Source organism: Apostichopus japonicus, chromosome 14 (assembly GCF_037975245.1).
Source record: "Apostichopus japonicus isolate 1M-3 chromosome 14, ASM3797524v1, whole genome shotgun sequence".
In the NCBI taxonomy this organism is placed as follows: domain Eukaryota; kingdom Metazoa; phylum Echinodermata; class Holothuroidea; order Aspidochirotida; family Stichopodidae; genus Apostichopus; species Apostichopus japonicus.
The window spans coordinates 23,378,663-23,401,820 of NC_092574.1; the positions used below are offsets into that span (position 1 = coordinate 23,378,663).

General features: G+C 36.0%; 3 protein-coding genes across 5 annotated transcripts in view; 2 read left to right on the forward strand and 1 right to left on the reverse strand.

Annotated features, from left to right (window-relative positions):
* The window catches only part of LOC139979434 (cytoplasmic dynein 2 heavy chain 1-like), a 91,103-nt gene extending 87,017 nt beyond the window's left edge, over positions 1-4,086 (forward strand). For all 3 annotated transcript variants that reach the window (XM_071990214.1, XM_071990213.1, XM_071990215.1), the window contains 3 exons: positions 180-261; positions 1,539-1,655; positions 3,096-4,086. In XM_071990214.1, the coding sequence (XP_071846315.1) occupies positions 180-261; positions 1,539-1,655; positions 3,096-3,257 (361 nt within the window). In that variant the 3' untranslated portion in view covers positions 3,258-4,086. The remainder of the gene's footprint in view (positions 1-179; positions 262-1,538; positions 1,656-3,095) is intronic.
* Positions 4,087-8,055: 3,969 nt separating this feature from the next.
* LOC139979577 (histamine H2 receptor-like) lies at positions 8,056-10,976 on the reverse strand. The gene has a single exon (XM_071990520.1). It carries the CDS (start codon positions 9,988-9,990, stop codon positions 8,653-8,655), a length of 1,338 nt encoding a protein of 445 aa, XP_071846621.1. The 5' UTR covers positions 9,991-10,976; the 3' UTR covers positions 8,056-8,652.
* Positions 10,977-13,223: 2,247 nt separating this feature from the next.
* LOC139979581 (uncharacterized) lies at positions 13,224-21,413 on the forward strand. The gene is made up of 4 exons (XM_071990526.1): positions 13,224-13,351; positions 18,116-18,288; positions 19,184-19,321; positions 19,704-21,413. The coding sequence occupies exons 1-4, from the start codon at positions 13,321-13,323 to the stop codon at positions 19,839-19,841; spliced, it is 480 nt and encodes a 159-aa protein (XP_071846627.1). The 5' UTR covers positions 13,224-13,320; the 3' UTR covers positions 19,842-21,413.
* Positions 21,414-23,158: the final 1,745 nt, after the last annotated feature.

Genomic DNA, 23,158 nt, shown 5'->3' on the forward strand with positions numbered 1-23,158 from the left:
TCTGGACATACTGTACTATCAATAAAAAAGAAAGTAAAAAAAGGGGGGGAATTCAAGCAGTTGTAGCACCGTTAATTTTGAGAGGCGAATCAGATAACTTGTTCCATAAATTAAGCAGGTAATGTAGCTGAAAGAGATCATTTGTCTCGTTATTTTACGTGTGTTGCATTTCTTTGCAGAGATATGAAGACTTCCATGGACAGTCTCAAGTTTGTCTGTAAGTGGAGCAGCAGTGTACCAAATGCTAAACAACAGATTAAGGTAAATATAAATACTCAGATTCCCTTTCCATTATTTGCATATTTCATATATTATGTCCTGATAATATCTAGGGTAGACTTAGTGGTTTGTAAATTATCTTTCACGTGACAATATACCAGGGTATGTTATTTATTAATCATGTGAATATAGTCTTTATGTGACAAGAGTAGGTGAAAATGTGAGTGCAACCTTTTTCATGGAAATTTCAAGCACCTCCTTCCGAACCCAAAATACAAATTCTAACATTTGATAAGTAGGCATTTCACGGTATTGCAGATCTTATCCCCAAATTTGGCTACATGACCTATGCTATGACCTATGACCTATGCTACATGACCTACATGCTATGATGTCATCACTCTGCCTGACCCTATGACCTTTTATAGTATTACATTCTTAACATTCATTCAATTAAATCAGTTTATATACCTTTCAAATTTAACTTGAAGGAAGTTTAACTGCACATTTTGGAACAATTTTGGCAAATTTGACCTGCTATGATGAAGTGTTCCGTTGTGCATTAGTCAATGTATTGCAGACGTGTGAAGTCTGATATCTCACATGGTTTGCATGCGCTTGGTAGTCATCTTACATTCCTGTCTGCATAAGTCTGCATAAGTGTCTGTTGTGCATTAGTCAACCAATTGCAGACGTGTGAAGTCTGATATCCCACATGGTTTGCATGCTCTTGGTAGTCATCTTACATTCCTGTCTGCATAAGTCTGCATAAGTGTCTGCATAATTGTCCAATTGTGTTATACTTGGTTAGTTTACCTTTGACCTATGATGTCATATGTCACAGGGGACACTGCATCCCACACCCCGGTCGGCACATACCCACCAAATTCAGTGCCTCAAGATATGCGGATATGTGTACAGAAATGTTAGTAATATATTTGGCACAATTTGTCGATAGAGTACAATATCTCACCCCCAGCACATAACATGTAGGGATGAGGTAATAAATAAATAAAATGCCTTTAATAACCTCCACCATCCTCCTTTACACCTTGAAGCAGCTATTTCAGTTGACATCATGGGTAATGGTCCAATATCCAATTTAAAAAAAAGAAGACTTGGGATTTATCAGAACATTATAAAGAACTAACATCTACTTCTTTTGGCAAAGACTTGAAGGTAAATTCTCCCAATATTGACTTTTCAAAGCTCAGGGCTTGAATCTATGATAAAACTGTTGGCAAAAAAAACCCAATAGTTGATTTGAAAAGTGATTTATTACAGGTTGCCATTTTCTTTCCTTTTTCTCTTGTTTGTAGGTTGGAGGTCTCCAATTAGATGGTTGTACATTTGATGGGTCCAGGCTGAGCGAAAACCAACGGAACTCTCCCAGCGTATGCACAGTCCCTACGTGTAACATGGCATGGGTGTCACAGGTAAACTAGTCTTTCTGCTTTTGAAAAAAAAAAGAGACTTGTGCAGAACTTCAAATAGTATTAGAAAATACTTATGCTATTATAAAATACAAATAGTATGGCAAATGGTTAAATACAATACATCTACAATTGCAAAATACAAATACACATACTACTATAAAATATGAGTAGAAGAACTGTTGTAAAATACAAGTACAGAGACTATTGCAAAATACAAATACAGGTATCGATGTCAAATACAAATACAATTGTGACATACAAATATACATACTAATGCAAATGCGCATACTATTATAAAGTATGGATACGAGAACTGTTGTAAAAAAAAAGTACAGAGACTATTGCAAAATACAAATACAGGTATCGATGTAAAATACATTGTGACATACAAATATACATACTAATGCAAAAATGCAAATGCGCATACTATTATAAAGTATGAGTAGAAGAACTGTTGTATAATGCAAGTACAGAGACTATTGCAAAATACACATGCAGGTATCGATGTCAGATACAAATACAATTGTGACATACAAATATACATACTAATGCAAAAATGTACACACTATTAGAAAGTATGAGTACAAGAACTGTTGTAGTACAGATACTATTGCAAAATACAAATACAGGTAATGATGTAAAATACAAATAAAAATACTGGTGCAAAATACAAATATGTATACTAATGTAAAATACATATTAATATAAAGTATGAATACGAGAACTGTTGTAAAATACAAGGACAGAGACTATGGCAAAATACAAATACAGGTAATGATGTAAAATACAAATAAAAATATTGGTGCAAATACAAATAAATAAATACTATTGCCAAATACAAATGTTCATAAATTACAAATGCAAGTACTGTTTTACAATGCAAATTACAAGATACACACCCATGTACTATTTGTAATATATTCATACAGACACTATTTTAAAAGTACAAGTAGAAAATAAATAAAAATAAAAACAAAAAGTACAAATAGAATTGCAAAATGCAAATACCAAACTACTATTAAAGCCCCAGTAAAATTACTGATGTACAGTACAAGTTGCCATTTTTCGCCATAGGTGCCATTTCTCCATGTGATGTCTATAAACATATTTCTTTCGTTCTAATTTAATTCTGTAATTAGATACACCATTTAACTACTTCTCTCCCAAATTCCTTAAATACCAAAATATGCTAAGCCTTGCTGTTATTGTTATGAGAGTGTTTATCCAGCTAAGTGTGGGTGGGATTAGCTTTGACATTTCTAATATTCATGCTAGTTTCATATTTCTTTAACCTTTGTTGGTTTTAATGCAATCACCTGGCGACATGTGGTCTGTACACGTGTTTCAGTGTCAAGAGACATCATCACGTTTTTTTTAACCCGTTCACAAAGCTGCAATCTTTTGCATCCTCTTCTTCTTCCTCTTTCATCCTCTCTCCAGAACTCAGATGACATTTACAGTTCAACGGATAGCATCTCGTTACCGGTCTATTTCAGCGAAGACAGGGAAAAGATCGTGACCAACCTGAAATTACCCTGCCTCTCCTCAGAGAGGGATCGATGGGTCCAAACTGGGGCAGCGTTATTCTTAAAAAATCAGTGATAATATCGATGATAGTGAAAAAACATGAAATGTTAAGAACAGAAGAGAAGAAAGTAGAATATACTGAAAACCAAATCAAATGAGGGAAAACTGTAGTCACTTCGAAACCAATTGAATAATTGTAATTGATGAAACCATAATTATTTTGGAAAAAATTAATAGAGTTTGATGTTAAAGGGAGCTCTTATGAAAATTATTTGTTAAAATTTTGAAGAAGTTTGTGTATTTTTGAAGATTATTGTCATCTAGAGAAGTGGAAGTTATTTTATTCTTCCGTGCTTTTTCTTTCTTTAACAGGTGTATCAAACACGAAAATATGAAAATGATTATTCTAACTAAGGAACAAACTTGTCGCACATTTGGAGTATACATGGTCTTATTGGTACCTGTTGATCACCAAAAAAAGACAAAATTTACCCCCAAAAAATTTACTTTCTTGTTGCAAAATTGTATTCCTTTGTGTTATATGGATATACTCATAGAGAAGACTACTAGATAAAATATTTTATTCAGCATGTATTTATGCATATTCATAACTCTTTTCAAAGTGATGTACAATATCGTGTTGGATTCATCATACGATAAACGTTATATTCTTTCCTTTTTGATAAACGTAATATTCTCCTCTTTTCTCATTGTCTCCAATGCACGATTTCACCTTGAAAATAAAAGCCATCTTGATGTCTAGCCGTCCATTTTATTCAAGCCTTTGTAAAATTAGTTTTAAGATTCATATTTAAGTAAAACGTAACATTGAGGAACTCTAATGTTGTTGGATTTGAATTGGGTTGGTAATTAAAATTATTGACATTAGTGTGTAGAGAATGAAGTAAGGCATTTTAAGTATTCCAGTGAATATTATGTATGATATATTATATACAATATATTATATAATATATATCTTATATGTTATATATAAATAATATATATTATTACATACAATATATGATGTGTTATGTATTGTACTTTGAATATTATGTATGAAAGGTGAACATTATCACCAACAAGAGCTTGTTATATAAACAAATTAATGAAAGGTGGGAATCAAATGTTTTATTACAAATCTGGTAATTGGAATTAAGTGGTTGTTTCAGGAAAATTTTCTGGATTGGAAAATAAGTCACTGTGAATTTTTTTTTATGGTTAATGAATACCTAAGTGTTTATCCAATTCGAGCAGAATACAATGTGACAAATTTTGTAAATTTATAGTTAACTGGATACAAAATCATTGTCATGTATTTTGCTGTCAGAATTAGTGTACAGGGGTAGGGTGGCGAGGAGGAACGGGGGTGGCTAGGTGCGAGGAGGGGCATATGGTATGGACGACCGAAACCACTGGATTCTTGAGTGTTTGGATAGGTCTACACTTATTGTATCAATTGTTTCACCTGAAAAAGTGTTGTTGACTGAACACGGTTTGTTGGGAGTGGGGGGTGGGGGTGGGGGGATGCAGTTTATGTCTTTCAAAATTTATTTATAAACAATTATGTTTGCTTTCTTGTTTGTTTTCTCTTCATATTAGGTTTTCATGAAATTTAGTGTGTGACCTTTGCCTGATATGCCATACTTCATTAGTATAGTTAATATTGTTTGGATGATGGTCTAGATGGACCAGTTACTTTTTTTTGGGGGGGGAGGGGGAGGGGGGGACTATGCTAATTCAGCTGTTATTTATTCTGGTCCTTAATACACATCGTCTAAATGAAACAATGATTGCCTCTAACATTTGTTTCTGATTTCTTGTTGAAGGATGAAAGACTAAATAGCTTCTTAAAGGTGTATTTGATGTGATTGGAGATAATGGGTAATTGCACCGAACATGTGTCAGTGCTTGTTAAGCTTGGGAGTGCTTGGAAATGTGTCAGTGTTTGTTAAAGAGAAGAAGGGGAAGGAAGGCAGGTACTCCCCATCCACCCGCAACCCCAAGCCACCAGCACCCTCCATCCACCCGCAACCCCAATCCACCAGCACCCTCCATCCACCCGCAACCCCAATCCACCAGCACCCTCCATCCACCCGCAACCCCAATCCACCAGCACCCTCCATCCACCCGCAACCCCAAGCCACCAGCACCCTCCATCCACCCGCAACCCCAATCCACCAGCACCCTCCATCCACCCGCAACCCCAAGCCACCAGCACCCTCCATCCACCCGCAACCCCAATCCACCAGCACCCTCCCTCCATCCACCCGCAACCCCAAGCCACCAGCACCCTCCATCCACCAGCAACCCCAATCCACCAGCACCCTCCCTCCATCCACCTGCACCACCTCCCCTCAGTTACACTTGTATATATGTACATATTGCTTCATACATGTGAGTGTAATATCAGGATTTCTGTGAGCGTTTCGGATTTATATTAGATTTCATCCTCCCAGGAGTTGATCCAGGATTTTATAAAGGTCGGGGATGTGGTCCTACGTTTGTTTCGGAACCGACTTCCATGTACGGGAGTCTAATAGTATCATCCATGGTTGCATTCTGAGGCAAACTCAAGACTTTAAATTGGGTCTGTAATTATTCCTAAATGCAAAATAACTACTGGGGAAGGGATAAGCACCCCATTGATATGTGCCTGAATTCAGCAAAGGATAGATATTACCATCAAAGCATTCACTGCAATTTGTAATCATATTAGGAGAGATTTAGTAGTTACCCCTATAACACATAACCTCCTACCCCCCCGTCCCTCCATGACACATTACCCCCATCCTCCGTAACACATTACCCTTCCCTTCCTACAGTGGCGGCGGAACCGGGGGGGGGGCTTGGGGGGGGGCTCAGTCCCCCCAATGAAAAAGTTGAGGGGGCAAATGCATGATAAGCCCCCCCAATATTTACCAAGGCTCCGAAACGTGCATCTGCCCATTTTTCAATGCATACTTGTCGATCTGTCCGATGCACACGTATACTATATAGGTGTAATAATTTTAGTAATTGCTGGGGGACCCTCGGCCCGTCCCCTGGCTATAGACCACATTGTCACCCCAACCGCGTCTTCACGCCCCGTGAAAAGTGGAAGCAGTGAGTGTGAGTACCAGTAAGCGTAACACAACTTCGTCTTAGGCCAATGACTTGCCTCATTTCAGCCAGTTCTCCAACATCCCCTTACTTAGTGGCGGAGCGTCCATATATACAGTCAGGGGGCGGATGCCCCCCCCCCCCTGACAGACTCAAATGGACTGCTGGCGCCCTTTTCAGCTTTTCACTATACTTTTTACTTATTCGCTATTATTGACTATTTTATTGCGCTCTCATATACCTATTGACATTTGTCATATTCTGTTGGTGTAATTTTCCGACAAAATGGCGACGACACCTATTTATTCTCCGTTTATCTGCAAATTAGCAAGGCCCGGAAAGGGTCATTTCCTGCAATCTAGGGAGTATCTTTACTCAAAGTTTTTCTGTACGCTCCGCGCCAACCTGTGGTGGCGCTCCGCTTAGATAGTGTCGAAAGCGCCCCTACAGACCATTCTTGCCCCCCCCCCCGACCATTACCCCTAGCTCCGCCACTGCCCTTACTACATCAAAAACGTCTTTGCGAGTACACTACGAGTATAATAGCTACTCTCTTAAAACGCCATCGAATATACAAATTACAATGTTTTTACAGACTTTTACGTGCAATCTGAGAAATTGCAGACTGGAGACCCATATTTTAGGGCTAGGTATTCGCAGCATAAAACACACGGGAAGTGCCGTTTCCGGCCATCTGGGGGTTTGAAATAACGCAAAATTTTCTTGTACGCTCCGCGCCAACCGATGGTGGCGCTCCGCTTACATAGTCTCCACACATTAGCCCCCCAATAATTTTTTCCGTTCCGCCGCGCCTGCCTTCCTAAACACATTACAAATATGTATTCTGAACAAAATTATTTCGAAGAGAATTAATAATGTATGTATTACAAATCTGGAGCATGAGGAATTAGGGTGGGGGCTGAAGGGGGAGGGGGGGGGGGCAGGAGTATAACCCTCTCTACCATTCAGTGAACGGTGGAAAATCTGAAGGATGTATCACTTAAAATAAAAAAATTGTCAATACGTACGAATTTTTATGAATTCACTTTTATTGAATATTCAAGAATCATTTGAATATCTTACATGTTGCATGGAATGTTACAAGTAGCAGAAAATCGTTTCCAAATGTTTTACCTATTTGCTCGAAGAATATAACAATACATTAAAATACAATTTTAATTTGATAAAATGAAAGTCAGTGTAATTTTGATGAATTTTCATTTGGAATCGTAATGCTGCTTAGTTCCAATCATGGCATTATGATTTGGATACAGTTCCAAAGTAGGACTGTTTAACCGAAGAATTAGACCGTTTCCGTGAAATGTACGAATAAGAATATAATTTCTCTATATAATGCATTCATGCATGCATGCACACGTACACACGCACACAGGTGTGTTTTACATTCAGACTGCGGACCCCATTGTGTTTTCCATTGTTCAAATCCATGTACCGTAACCTTAACAGTACCCCGAAACAAAACATTTCTTCTGGGGACATGAAAATTCTTTTAAAATGACGTCTGAGGACTTTGTTCCTTTGTTCAAGTCCTCGGTCAGAATACGAAACAGGTGCACGCATACACACACACACACATACACTCTGCGACTAATCGCACAACATATGTATTATAAAAAATTGGTTCTTTCTGTGTTCATTACTTCCTGTATTTATGACCATTGCCTCTGTTTTTCTGATGCGATTATTTAAAAATGCAATCATAAAAGTTAGATATGTATTAATCAAAGCAATATCAACACAAAATGTCATCTCTGCCAGAAGGATAATTAATCTGGTTGGACCGTGAAACGTTCACTTAGCCTTGAAAAACATTGGTAATCGTCTTGTTAGACGCCTGAATGTGTATATTACTCATAAAATAATGATGAAATCATTACAACATACTGCAATCAAAAAGAATTTAAGTTAGTAACATCCATGCTAACTCTCCGAAGATAGGCTAAAATAGATATGAAGTGCATTGTCACTAAGTGGACAACTGACAAGTTGAAGGCCGAGAGAGGGAGGGGAGGGGGAGGGGTGGATAAAATAAGCTACGTCGTAGATTCTTCTCCAACACTGAGGAAAGTGAAAACATCGCGCGAATATATTTCTCAACTATAGCTGTTACTGTTCTTGTGCTTCTGATATGCATTAAATTAAAAAAATTAAATTAAAATTCATACTGAAAGTCATGGTTGGGTTCATTTGACTGTCATAAAGAATTCCGAAGATTCTTTGCTTCGGCTTTCTGCTTTCAGGACAATTATCACGTGTCACTTGTCACATGTTGTTATTTGCCGCTTTACTTTCTGCCGGAGTATCATCATGGTTGCCGTCCTTGGTCGCCGTCATAGAACAACCGCGGATACTACTTTCTTTTTTCAGACGAGTCCAGCCGTTTTGACCAAGATTCGGTGGTTTGGTTAGAACGTGCCGAGTCACTGTCTTTTGTTATGACAGACGGAGGAAGGAATTCTGTAATGTCAATATTTGATTCCATTTCGATTGCCGAATCGAAAGACATTATACTGTCCCTACCAATGACTGGACTAACTTTAACATTATGCAATGTTTGTGATATTGTGTCAATGCGATTGGCAGGTCGCACGGTGGCATGTGTTACCCCGGATATGCAGCACAGATACTTCACAAACGAGGTACGAAATTGTTTGTTCATTATACCATATATGATTGGATTACAAGCGGAATTAACACAAATTAGGTAACTTGAAAGGGCGAAAAAACTGTCTGAAATGGAATCTTTCGATCCGAACATTATCATGATAGAAGTTATGACGAAAGGTAACCAACAAATAACGAAGGTACCGATAACGACTAAAATTGTCACAGCTGCTTTAGTTTCCCGCTTAAACCGTTTGGCACGTGACGCAGATCTATTGGACATGATAGAACCCCCTCTTTCATCAAATTTACTCACTCTGTGAAACAAGAGGTTACTATCGACTTCGAGAACAGCAACTCTTCTTTGCTGGTCACGTGCTGTCTTAAATATGTGGTAGTAACAGTATCCCATGATTCCTAGCGGCACGCTAAATGTACTTAGGACGACAAAACTCGAAAAGCTGAGACTGTACTCCCAATCCACTGTACATAGGTGTTGAGGTTTCACATACGTGTACTCAGTCCAACCAGTCAATGGTAGTAGCGATAGTATAATAGCGTGTGACCATGTCCACGTGACAAGAGCCGTCACTTTCGCCTTTGTGATATAAGTTGCATAATGTAAAGAATTTATAATGAGATGGTACCTATCGATGGCGATACAGCCTAATGTTAACATACTAGTCGCGAAAGCGATCACCGATAAAACTCCGTTTAGTTCACAATACCATGGAATGACTTTCCAACCGACGCAGACGACAGTCACAAACATGAAAGAGAAACTGGTAACAGCCGTAAAAAGGTCCGCTATCGCAAGACTACCGACGAACACAGACGTCTTAGTGTGTAAAGATTTATCTCTAGCAATCGTTAGTAAGATTAGAATATTTCCGACTAAACTTACCAAAAGAATGATAAACAGAGAAAGAGCTTTCATGATGTGTACCGCCGGGCTGGTCGTATAGCCGGTGGTTGGTGCGCTGGTTCGCGTCATATTGGTCTTTGAATTAAAAGCATCGAGAAAATCAACGGAATGTTCCATAGATTCGGACCATAAAACTTCGTTTTCTAATTGAATCGACATTGTCGTAAAGTCCTTAATATCTTCTGTGGTAACTTCCCTAATCGATTGATCAATTCAATCAATTCAATTCTCAGATCAGGCTCAGTCTGCGGATTCATGAGTGACAAAACGTCCAGGACATTGATTTGAAAGTGTTCTGTATAAAGCTATGAGTATTTCAGGCTGTTGCCAAATTGTTAGGGCTTCGCATACTTGTTTTTTTTTTTAAATAAAATCAATGACCCTTCTTAAAATTACTGACGCAGAAATAAAGTACCTCCTAAAATATCTGCTTCACTACGGTTCTCAGTGATCTTTTCCCCCTTCTCGGTGACAACTTTATGTAAGAATAGATTTCAGCGACAGAAAGGCAGAAAGTCCTTCGAACTTGGTTAGGCCTAGGTGGCGTTGATATCACTTCGAAACTCTGGCGGGAATTCCAAAAAAAATTTGAGTTCTTTCGCAGATAATATCACGTAAAATCAAATGTTAAAAATACGAATGATTATGTAGATGTTAATGTTTATTATAATGAAAGTAAAACAGAAATTCCGTATGAGCGTTTTCCTTCTACAGTCAATTTCATTTTTCCTGAAAGATTATATCCATATAAAGATATTGAAACAAAGACAGGTATCACTCCCGTTATGTAACCTTTAATCCTCAGAAACAATAGTTCCAAATAATTGCAAAAGTTGGAGCTAAAATTTTTAGTATTTGATAGAATATTAAATTTGTTCCTGACATTTCTTCCGTTTCACTTTTGCGACCGTTTCAACAGTAATGTTCCGATTCTACTAGAAATATGGCAATCAACCTTTGAGCGTGGACTCTCTTTCAACTAACTTAAGTTGCCATGACGAAGCCGCTATGACGAAATTCAAAACGCAGACCCTTTTACGGACGGTCTAGAAAATGTTGTTCGACTTTGCCCCGTAATACAGTTGTAGTGATGATGGAAAGCTTTTAAGAAAACAAAATTGTTTTATCTCCGTAACGACCACACTTTCTTGGTTACTAGTTAATTTTAGGTTTTGTTTGCAGTCAAGTTAAAACCGACGGAAATATAGCCCAAGAAAAGTGAGAAAGTGGTGCTCGTCCGAAATGGTTTGATTAAATATATGGAACTTGCACACGGGCGTTCTAAGAAACCAATTGTATAGGCATCTTATGATTCACGTTTCTTTTTGTTTTATATCAGTGTTATCTATCCCCCCCTGTTAGAGTAATCTTGACTTCTTGAGGTTCCTGTCCTCGCTGTTTAATGCGTATTTTTATATCTTTGCAGGTGGGACTGATCGATTTAAACAGGTTTATCCTTTGTTTATACTATACACGAGGCTCAGACGGAGACCTATACTGACCTCTCGTCGACTTTAGTAATTTTGATGTAACTTCATTTCTTATAAGTAGAATTTTTTATTGCAAAAGAGTTTCAATTCAGGGGCAAAGGATGGTTCAGTCCGAGATTATAGGAAGTTGGGGTGGGAGGGGGTGGGAGGGGGTGGTACAAACGTCGACGAGACATAGGATATCTGGCTTGAATTTGCAAACGTAAACCACGAAGTTACATGAAACCTTCTGAGAAAGTTATTTTCTCTGTGAATCAAATTCCGGTATTTCAGGGGTCAGAAGGCATTATTTCTTAATCTTTCAACATCACGCCCGGCAAAATGTTTAGTTAAAATCTCAAAATCCACCCAAGTTTGCCATGAGTATACTAAGGAGAAGAATTAAACCACTTCTCCTAACCCAGGACGTCCAGCCATGAAGGTACATATCCCTTTCTACATCATTCGGACGGTGAGTAGGAGGAGGGGGGGGGGGGGTTAGGATTTGGCACCCACATCTTTGAATCCTTTGCAAGTCACTGTCCAAACGGTTTGTTCTAGCATCCAAGATGTCCGTCATACATAGTTAAAAGTTAATTCTCTAAGGATCAGACAATTGCACACATTATGGTACAAAGTGCAGGTGATGTAAAGTGCCCACATCTGACTATTTATGGTGAGTTAACTTTTCATCATACCATTTCATCACACTGTATAGATGTGGGAGAAAGTTAGCCTATAACAGCTGCATGAGTATAGGGTTTAAACATATGCTAAGGAGTAAAATGGAATCTACGGTCATCCAAATTGGTTATCTCCATATACTTGCTTTATCTGCCAATCCCGTCTGTAAATACAAACCTTGGAGTGAAGAAACATTGCTATATACATAAGTACAAAACGGTCGCATAATCCACCCCTCAACCCCCCAACAGGACAACTCAAGACGTATGACTTGAAAAAGAAACCGGTCTTGTTTTAACTTCATGTCAATAACCTGATTCAACCAGACCAGACCAGACAACCAGACCGCATTCATCCGTCTAATCAATGAAACTTAGAGACTAGGTATACTTGTCCTAAACGATGATACCCAAAGCAACCTGCGTAAATCCGTAGATTAATATCCAGCTTAACTATGTAACTATATGTTTAGGCGGTGATTGATAATTAAGGAATTTAAAAGCAACAAGAAGCAATACACGGTAGTTTTAGAAAGATGCAACAAAATAGAACTGAGGGAAACCATGTCGAGATGAACAATAAAAGAAATTTAAGAATATAGTGGCGCTATTTATTAATACATACTTTTCGTAAGTGTTTACATGCCGAACTAATGAAATGATTTCAAATCCTAGCTAGGTTTTGGGCAAACTAAGTAATGCCTCGGGAGTAAGCTGTGAAGTTCTGTGGGTAATACTTTTTTTGTTTTTAGAGTATTACTACGCTAGTTGCAATACATCAGAATGTCCAAATGTACATAAATATGTTTGTGACGTGGTATTTGACTCTTCATCATCCATAATTGCCAGCTGTGCAGGTTTATATATATATATATATATATACACACATATATATATATATACATATATATATATATATACATATATATATATACACATACACATACATATATATATATATATTTATATATATATATAAAGTTGGTTGGTTGGCGTCTATCTTGGCGCAGAGTGCTCTTTGTCCGGTGGACAGAGCGAAATATAACTTTGTCTGATGATCGCTTCAACGCGTGAAACTCTGAGTTACAACTACTAGTGTTCCACTAGTCTCAACTAGTCTCAACATATATATATATATATATATATATATATATATATATATATATATATATATATATATATATATATATATATATATATATATATATATATAACAACAAAACTAGCATGGTTTGATAGTCATGTGACCAACTGTGTATTGTTGATGTCCTTGACGCACCAGTACGGTATACTTCTGGCACAACAACATTACTCAGTAGCACTAAGTTGAACTGACAATGGAGGATCAAAAAAACTTGGTCAATAACGGTAAGCCTAATATTTAATATCAGTCAGGATTAATTAACAAACAATTCATCATATGATAATTTCGTCCAAGAGCAGGAAAAACAGACTGTTTTAAGAGAGTAAGACTTAGGCCTATACTAACTCAGTTATGCACCATTTTCCTATTAAGACCTTCGTGTCACTCGTTAACAAAACGACAACAGATTTACTCCGCCGGGCAATACGTATACGTACGTGTCTGAAATGAATTCAACGTATATATATGAAAATACGCTTTCGAACTCACTTAAATCAGTGAAACAATTGCTAACCAAGGTATGCACAGTGGGTTATATTAGATTTAGTCAACAACTTTGATACACTTTCTATATCGTCACATATTTTTCCTTGTATTTGTTGTTCCCAAGGAGACGATCATTTGAGTTAGTGAAGTTTCTTTTTCCAAAATGGAGTAAGTTTTTGAACTTGCCTTATACTCTTATGTTATTGTCCATGTTACTAATAATGGTAATACTAATAATGTTATGTTCTGATGATTCGCTTGCTGATTCAGTATTTACTACATTAATTACATTCAGCATAGCATCAATAGGTCAAAGTGGGTACCCATTCTTCTGGCGATATGATGTATTCAGAATGTTTCAGCTTTGTGCTAATATGTGTAACGAGATAAAAAAAAATATGAGTTGATGTTTATTCATGGCAGTGTGTTATTTTAGATTAGGTGAACCTTCCCGTCATCCCCCCCCCCCCCCAACCGCCCTAACCACCTCCGATGGTACAATATGAGTTATGTTGGCTGTACAGAGTTAGTAACTGTCGTCAGACAATGATCATGTTTCATGACTTTACTGTAACGTATGTCATTCTTTCATGTTCTGTATCGAGAGATGGAGATATAGAGAGTGTAGGGGAAAGGTTGAAGTACAAGTTTTAAAATAACTTTCAATTGCTGTCTAATGCAAACTAGAATTTACTCGTCTCATAGCATTGCAACTGGAGCTCACGAAGCAGGTCAACCACAGGACCGATATCATTACTTCACAAAGATGCAGCCTTTTTGTATTTGAGCTGGTTGATTTTTGTGAGGCCTGTATATGTAGTGCAATTGACTAAGTTACTGCTAGAGTTGGCTTGTGTCTCAACTTACAATCAAATGAATTAACTTGCCCTGCGATAAAATCAATTGACTAGTGAGTTGGTAACTTGTCTTAACTTCATTTTTAAAAATCAGACGAATTGTGACATGACTTAACAAACCCGAATTAGGGACTAAACTAGAGATTTTTAAAATATGGAACTCATACGTCTACAATGTACAAAATATATGCACCTTGTATACATGTAGCTATTCTAGTTTCCAACTGTGTGGAAAGGCTTCAAACTTCCTTGTTCACCCAACCATGAAACAACAGTTATGCAAGAGTTGCTCAACATAATAACAATTTGTATATTTTGGCATATTAGTAGATTCTTGATATATTGATATAGCCCTAACGCCAATGTGAGAACCTCTATGTGTATTGTGAATGACGGTATTGTTTGCTTTCACGTTACTATAGTTTTACAAAAGGAAATTGTTAACACGAATCAAACTAGCCTATGTCTGACCTTGTGTACAATTTATTCATATTTAAACGTATATATAGTGTCTCTGCATGAAAGCTCATCTACTTCTAGTATATATATATATATATATTTATATATATATATATAGTGTCAGGCACCACCATCGATCCCAGCAAATACACACACAGCTTGCTAACGTCGGTAATTAGACACTAGTGTATAGTCAATAAATACAGCTACGGTCCATACCCACAACACAGTGTATATAGCAGCGATGGACATTTCAGGTCCAGATAAAAGATAGCAAGGTATCACATTTCATTACTGTCTGCATTTTGTAGCGACAAGAAAAACAGTTCACTTGCAAGCAACGAAAAGTTAACTTTTTTCTGAGGGCGGCACGCGGTTTGTGGCGAGTCTTCAAATCTATCTCGGGGTCTTATATACAATCATAACGGACAGCGTAGTTATAATTTCTTGACTACCAGCCAAATTTACTTCAAAGTAAACTCTGCCTAGTCAAACAGTGTATGATTCGGGTCAGGTATTTTTCGGACGAAAAAGTGTGAGGTATAATTACGTTGTTGCTTTATATGGCCAATTATTTAGTTTTATATTCATGCAAGTTTGTTCCAACACACTGCGTGAACAATAGTAGCCATATTAGGTTTACTTAATTGAATTCTTGATCGAAGTCAATCAAATCACCGTAATGGGTTGGTATATTCAAACTGACACCCAGCATTGGCACAAGTTTTTGGAGAAATATTGATACAATGGTGCCTATAAAGTGATAAGTAAACTCATCGTAAAATAACACGTCGTTAAGGTTCTACAACTGGCTTGGAGGCTAGTGGGGTGCGGGTCGGGGGAGGGGGGGGGGGGGGGGTTGGGTCGGCGGAGGAGGGGTTGCTGGTTTTCCTATACCTAGGGTTGTGAGAGTAACACTTGTTACTCTCACAATCTTTCATTTTCTGTCGAAATGTAGTCTGAGCTTTGCAACTTTTTATGAAATGTCGAAACTTGGAGATGAAACGTTCAAACGTTCGAGCTAACACGTGAAAATCTGAGTTTAAACTCCCCACATTTCACGATGAAATGTGATCAAAAATTCTGCATAGAAACGTGGAAAGTTTGTGATGAACCGTTGAAACTTCAGCATTTTTATAGAAAATGTCGAAATTTTGGCAATGCAATGTTGAGATAAACTGTTGAAATATCGAGATTAAACGTCATCGGAAGTTAGAAATGAACGAGTGTAAATTTCGAGATCAAGCGCTGAATATTCACGAAGGGTTTTACATTTAGAACTATAAACATTTTTCTCACCGATCACGTGATAGGAAACATACTAAATACAAAAATGTCCTATATTTTATTTTAACTGTTCTTTAATTTTTAAAAGCAAAAAGAAGAAGCATAATCGCAAAAAAAAACCCATTATCTTCAGTTTATTTTAAGGTGTTTTCAAAGTTACCGTTAAGACATCCGACGAAATTTTCTCTTTTTTGACACCATATGATAAAAAGATACCAAAAGACTTTATATTTTGATGTGATATATACAACGATATTGAATACATGGTGAATAATGAATGTAGTCCGTTTACTTTTCTTAACCTTTAATAAAAAGTAATAATAATAATAATAATAATAATAATAATAATAATAATAATATTAATAATAATAATAATAATAATAATAATAATAATAATAATAATAATAATAATAATAATAATAATAATAATAATAATAATAATAATAATAATAATAATAATAATAATAATAATAATAATAATAATAATAATAATATTAATAATACTACTAATAATAATAATAATAATAATATTAATAATAATAATAATAATAATAATAATAATAATTATAATAATAATAATTATAATAATGATAACAATAATAATAATAATAATAATAATAATAATAATAATAATAATAATAATAATAATAATAATAATAATAATAATAATAATAATAATAATAATAATAATAATAATAATAATAATAATAATTATAATTATTATTATTATTATTATAATAATGGTAATAGCTGTTGGGAAGGGATGGGATGGGAGGTGAGGCAAATAGGTGGGCGTCAGGGGTGCAGAAGGATGATCTGGGTTGTTTTCAACTTATCCTTAGGCCTATGATGACCGAGGTTTGTAATCTTCACATTAAGTGTATTTTTTAGCGATTCATATTACAAGTCAATTCAATTTCATACGCATGTAATGTTGTCAATGCATTTCTAACAGTGGAGGACAACGGATAAGAGTTGAATGGAGTGTAAAACATTACTGTGATAATCGCATAAGAACGACATAAAATGACAGGAGTCAGTGACTCGACTTGAACCAGCAGAATCGCTGAAAATGGCTTTAATTTACCTTAAAGGATTGGTTCAGGTGTGTGACATGTCTATCTTGTATGAAAGAGCTCAAAAAGGCAAGCAGAACAGTGAAGAAACTACAATGATAGCATGCTCTGTTTAGGAGATATCACCCTTTGAAGATATAAAAATTTCTTTGAAAATGACTGGTGTAGAAAGACTAACTGTGAGGGTGTGATGTCACATCCTCACTTTCTTAACATGTGTGAATATATTTCAATAAAAATTCATTACATTTTTTTTCACAAATCTAAAGAAATATAATCAAAACTTCTTCAGATGTTAAATCTCTGATACTTCCCTTGACAAATATGAGATCTCCTGACGTATCTTTTGGTTGTAAGTCATAAAAGCTCACAAAACATTTTGATAAAATAACAAAGACTTTTCAGAAATGTGAGGATGTGACATCACAGCTAGTCTGATTTCAGCAGTTTTTACACAATCAGATAGAACTTTGATCTTGAGTATCTCCATAACGGAGTAAGATATTTGAACAGTTTCTTCATCATTGTGTTTCTTTTATTGTCTTCCTTCATATAAGACACCTATAATGACACCTGAACTAATCCTTCAAGATTAATTGGCTCTTTCAGCTCTGCTGTTGAATGATGTCTGGTTGTGTGTTTGTGGGGTGGGGGCAGGGGAGGGCAGGGGAGGGGCAGGGGAGGGGGAGGGACAGGGGAACTTAATGACCTGTTCTTTGCGGCCGGATCTCAACGGATTAATTACGTCAATTCATGATCTCTTTTCATGCTCTGTCTCGCTTCCCTTGGTCAGCGTTATTGTTTATATTTTATTCTCCATCAGAGGCCCCATCAGCATCGGTACCTCCACCATCGGTACCTCCATCGGTACCTCCATCGGTACCTCCATCGGTACCTCCATCGGTACCTCCACCTATCAGACGGGAATATCCGTCCCCTCCCTTCTCCCCGGCGGTAGACAATCGTGCTGTAGTACGAATGGAGAATGGAACCACGGTAACTATTTATAAAAAAAAGTATCAATTATTTAATATGGTCCCCTCCTTCCCTCCCTTCCGCACCCCTCCCCTTCCTTGGCAATATAGCACTAAAATAAAGCTTGGTGCAAGGCTCATTAAAGAGTTATTTCGATGGTGCTGTCCTGTAAAATTATTAAACGTAAGTATAGGTGCGGGACATGACATCGGACATGGCGGGTACCAGTGGCAATTTCCAACCCCCCCCCCCTTCCACTCAGTTATATTTACGTGCAGTAAAACTTAAGCATGTCTCTACCCCGTGACAAAGTCTACATAGCCTATTACATTACATGAAAAGTAATATCAGACACTGTACATGTGTTTTATGTTGAATTTTTTTTATCGCCAATAAGCACTATTTCCAATATATATATATTGTAAGATTATTATGTTTACCCTTAATATAAACTCCCTTAGGCTTTTAAAAACCTCACGGTCGGGCGCGCATAATTGGCTCAAGATCCACATGCGGCCCGCGCTTTACCGTTTAGGTTGTATTGATATATATATGATGACACACACACACACGCATAGCTAAATATATAGCAACTTGGATTAATATTAATAGTTAGGTCTGGGCCGAGGTGAGGATCATTCCCACAATTAGCATTTTGTACAAGGTAATATCCGTTATACCTGAATAGCAAGAAAACTTACCTACGCTAATGTTTTTCATTGGTCACATCGATACTGAATTTCTACCTATAACACGAGCCTTTAACTTGGAAGAATAAAACTATTCTAGTAACGCACGCAGTAATCAAACACTGTCCACATCACGTGACTCCATATACGTCATAATAGACGAAGACATGATCACCGTTAAAACATGTTTTGAACTGCGTTAACTCGTTTCTTCTTTAATTCTACAGATGAGCGCAGCAGAACATGCACGCCTGGTTCGAAAGATTAAAATAAAGGCAATAACAGCTATTGTTCTTTCTTGTATCATCTACTACCTCATGATACCTGCATTTTGCACGATACCTGCAATATTATATGCCATTTTAGTAAGTATATAGCAGCAAAATCAATTTTTAGTTGTACAATAATTGGTATTGATTACGTCACTGTTGATAAATATGTTATAAGACTGGCAGTATGAGCTTGCGATCAGTGTTATCTCTCTTTTTAAATGTAAATATCAACATTAACAAATGAGGAATAACCGTGGTAGGCTTACGTCAAACAGGAAGCAGGTCATAAGTCAAGTGTTGATATATGTGCTGTACCATATACTGCTTGATGATTAATGGTTAAAATTAACTATATATATATATATATATATATATATATATATATATATATATATATATATATATATATACATTTATATGATGGGAATAACAAATGGACACAATTACACGCCTCATCTCTTCATTCTTCCAACAGGCTTTGGTTGACTTTCCGTATGAACCAATTGAAGCCAACAAGAAGGCCAATTACGCAGTGATGTTCAGTGTTGGTGGTTATCTCATAGTCTTGGTCATCGGGGTCTTGATCGTGTTTCTCGTTTTTGGATTGTATTGAGTGTTATCTCTCGCTTACATGTAAATAGCAACTTAAGCTCAGAAAACTGATTAACAAATGAGGCTTTAACGAGGTTTGCTTTCGCCAGACAGGAAACAGGTCATTATGTCGATGTGTTGTTCGAAACTGTTTTTATGAATTTAACTCATGTACATGATTAATGTTTCTAATTAATAATAATAATAATAATATATATATATATATATATATATATATATATATATACATATATATATACAGCCTTACAAAAGACAGATGTTGTGTGTATTTACAATACTCCATTACAGCTGTTCCTCGTTATATATATATGTTTATAAATATAAATATATATATATTTATTTATATATATATATATATATATATATATATATATATATATATATATTTATATACATATATATATATATATATATATGTGTATTTATATACATATATATATATATATATATATATATATAAACAGCCTTACAAAAGACAGATGGTGTGTTACTCCATTTACATTACTCCATTACAGCTGTTCCTCGTTAAATGTACGGTCATTTATATATATACAAAACGCGCTGTGGAGTTTACTTGGTTGTTTACTACAGTTTCAAGGTAATGACTTTTCGTTACCAAGTACAGTTATATATATAAATGGAGCCACATGCTTGTATGATGGTTGAAACTTGCCTACTGCTGACAGCAAAACTACAAACAATTTAAACCAAGTCATTCTTATTACAATGTTACTTTACTAAGTTTTAATGATGATAAACGTAATATGTAAGCAATTTGGAATATACTTAATGGCATCCTGCATAAAAAAAAATAAGAAAAACAAAACTAATCCTTCTGTGTTCGTTACTCTGTTGTGGTCAAGAAATTAACAATGTACATGAAATCGATTTTAACGGTTTTAATAAATTTTTTGTCAACCTACAGAGCCTTCCTTAAGCAGTTCCAAATGCTGCTAAACAACCTAATACTCCGTCTTGGCTATCCAATCCTGTTTCTATTTTTTGTTTGTTTATCTCTTTCCTATGACTGAATCCGAAGTTACTAAGTTTGCGCTTTCTGTTCTCGGCAATAAGATAAATCCGCTGGTATTGCCAAGCTCAGGACAAAATATTTATCAAGGGTGTTTGTTATTCCTTTTATTTCAAAACCACTGGTTCATATCTTTCATAGCTCTTGGCCACATTGGTCTTGATATTCTTGTGAGCAAACTGCATCATTACGGTGCAAAAGTGAAAGTGGTTTTGTTTTGGCTTATCAGTTGTTTGTCTAATAGATACCAATTATACATATTTTAATCGTACATGTTCCGATAATTAACTCGTCGGTGTAGAGTTCCTAATACAGGGTTCAATTTTGGGACCACATTTTTATACATCATATTATACGTGTATGATATTTGTGATGTTTCTATTAAAAAGATCGCTTGTTTTTTTCACGCTGACGACACGAATATATATATATTGTTTGCACCGAGATTAATTTTGATATGTGCTTCATATTTACTGTCAGTTATGAATTGAGCAATTATTACGATTGATTTGCATGACAACAAGCTAACCATTTTTTTTTAAACCATCGATAAAACAAATTATATTGCTTTTGGCAGTTCTGCGCCGGGGTTACTAATCTCTATGTCATAATGAATTCTGCGTCACCTCATATATGGTTAATAAATACCAAATTCTTAGAAATTATTAATAATTCTCCTCTTTCATGGCATGATCACATTGATCATATTTTACTAAATAAAGTCCAATAATATTGTTTCTAAATTATAGTCAATAATTGAGAAAACTTTCCCAAGATTTGTTTACTTTAGTCTTATTCTTCCATTTTCCTCTTATTGATCCACTTCTCTGGTGTGGTATACTTCGAAAACCAGTCACAACAAAGCTGTTTATCCTTCAAAAGATAGTCATATCTCTCTTTTTCTACAACTCTGGAAATACAGGTGGCTTACTTGCTGCCTTGAAACATGCTTAAACTTGAAGATTTTATTTCCTAAAAAATATTTACTTTTACTTTATCGTTCACTGAAAAATCTTCTTCCAACTTTGTTTAATTCTTTTCATTCTATTAACTTCTCTAAGTATACTTACAACAACAGACAAGCAATTACGTATGTCTTTGCCTCGTGTCTTTCGAAATATTGTACACCCAAGATCATTGGGTCAGATATCCCAAACGTCACGAGAACAAATGTACTATTCTCTGTCACTATAGACATCGCTCTAAACATGGAAAGTTTCTGCTAAACAATTACTGTTATAAACTATGGAATAATCTCCCAACTGGTATTAGACATTCGAATCATGTGCTTCATTTAAATATCAACTAAAGAGTTATCTAAATTCCAAGTACCGTGATTGATATTATTGTCAATTTTGTTTTGTACATTTTGTTTTTCTTTCTTACTTTGTTCTGTTATTTTATTTCTTTTTCTTTAGGGTTAATAGCTTTGATAAACATTTTATGTTTTTTTTTTAGTATCCTGTATATACAATTACTGCACTGTTTTTGTATGTCTATGTATATGCGAAATATATTAACTGAACTGACTAACTGCACTGAACTTAATGTTATAAAGCTCGTAGCATCTACAGTTTAAAGTGTCGTTATACCTCACGGGAACAAGCTAAAGGCAGTCTGTATAGGCCCCAAATTATAGCATGCTGTAATTGCTAGAAGTTTTCAAGACGTACTTTCCTGAATGTCTTCACTCTCCAAATTGTTCTCAGTCATTCTAAATGAACACACAAGATGTTTGAATGTCCAAGTGAGGTTAATTTCCTCCAGGTTTATAACAAAAAATAGTTTAAGAATTTTGACCGAAGGTGACCATGTTTGAAAATCTGGCGTATTTTGGGGCCAATACAGCATACCTTTAATACTCGTAAAGACAGTCCTTTTTTACCTTCATCTAATAAGAAAACATTACGTACTCTCAATTTTACCCTCTTGTATATTTGGGTGAGTGTGCGGGGGGGGGGGGGGGGTAGGGGGTAGTGGGGGAGGGGGAGGGGGAGTGACGAGAGGTTGCTTTGTGTATAGTATCTTCGCCTCATTTTCATTGTGTATTTAGCATTCAGTGAGTATTCTATACTTGTTCAGCCCTCAGGAGGGTTTGGTTTACTTCCTGTCACTTTTCGTATGATTTGTACTCTTTATACTTTTCGTCTCTTTGTACTCTAAATGTGGTAAATCAAATAAAAGCATAAACAATATGAATGTCTACTTTGTGTAGTGCAAGTATCTGTACATATGAACAGATTTTCCCGTAAAGTGAACGGACAACAATTAGAGTAGTGTTCATCCGC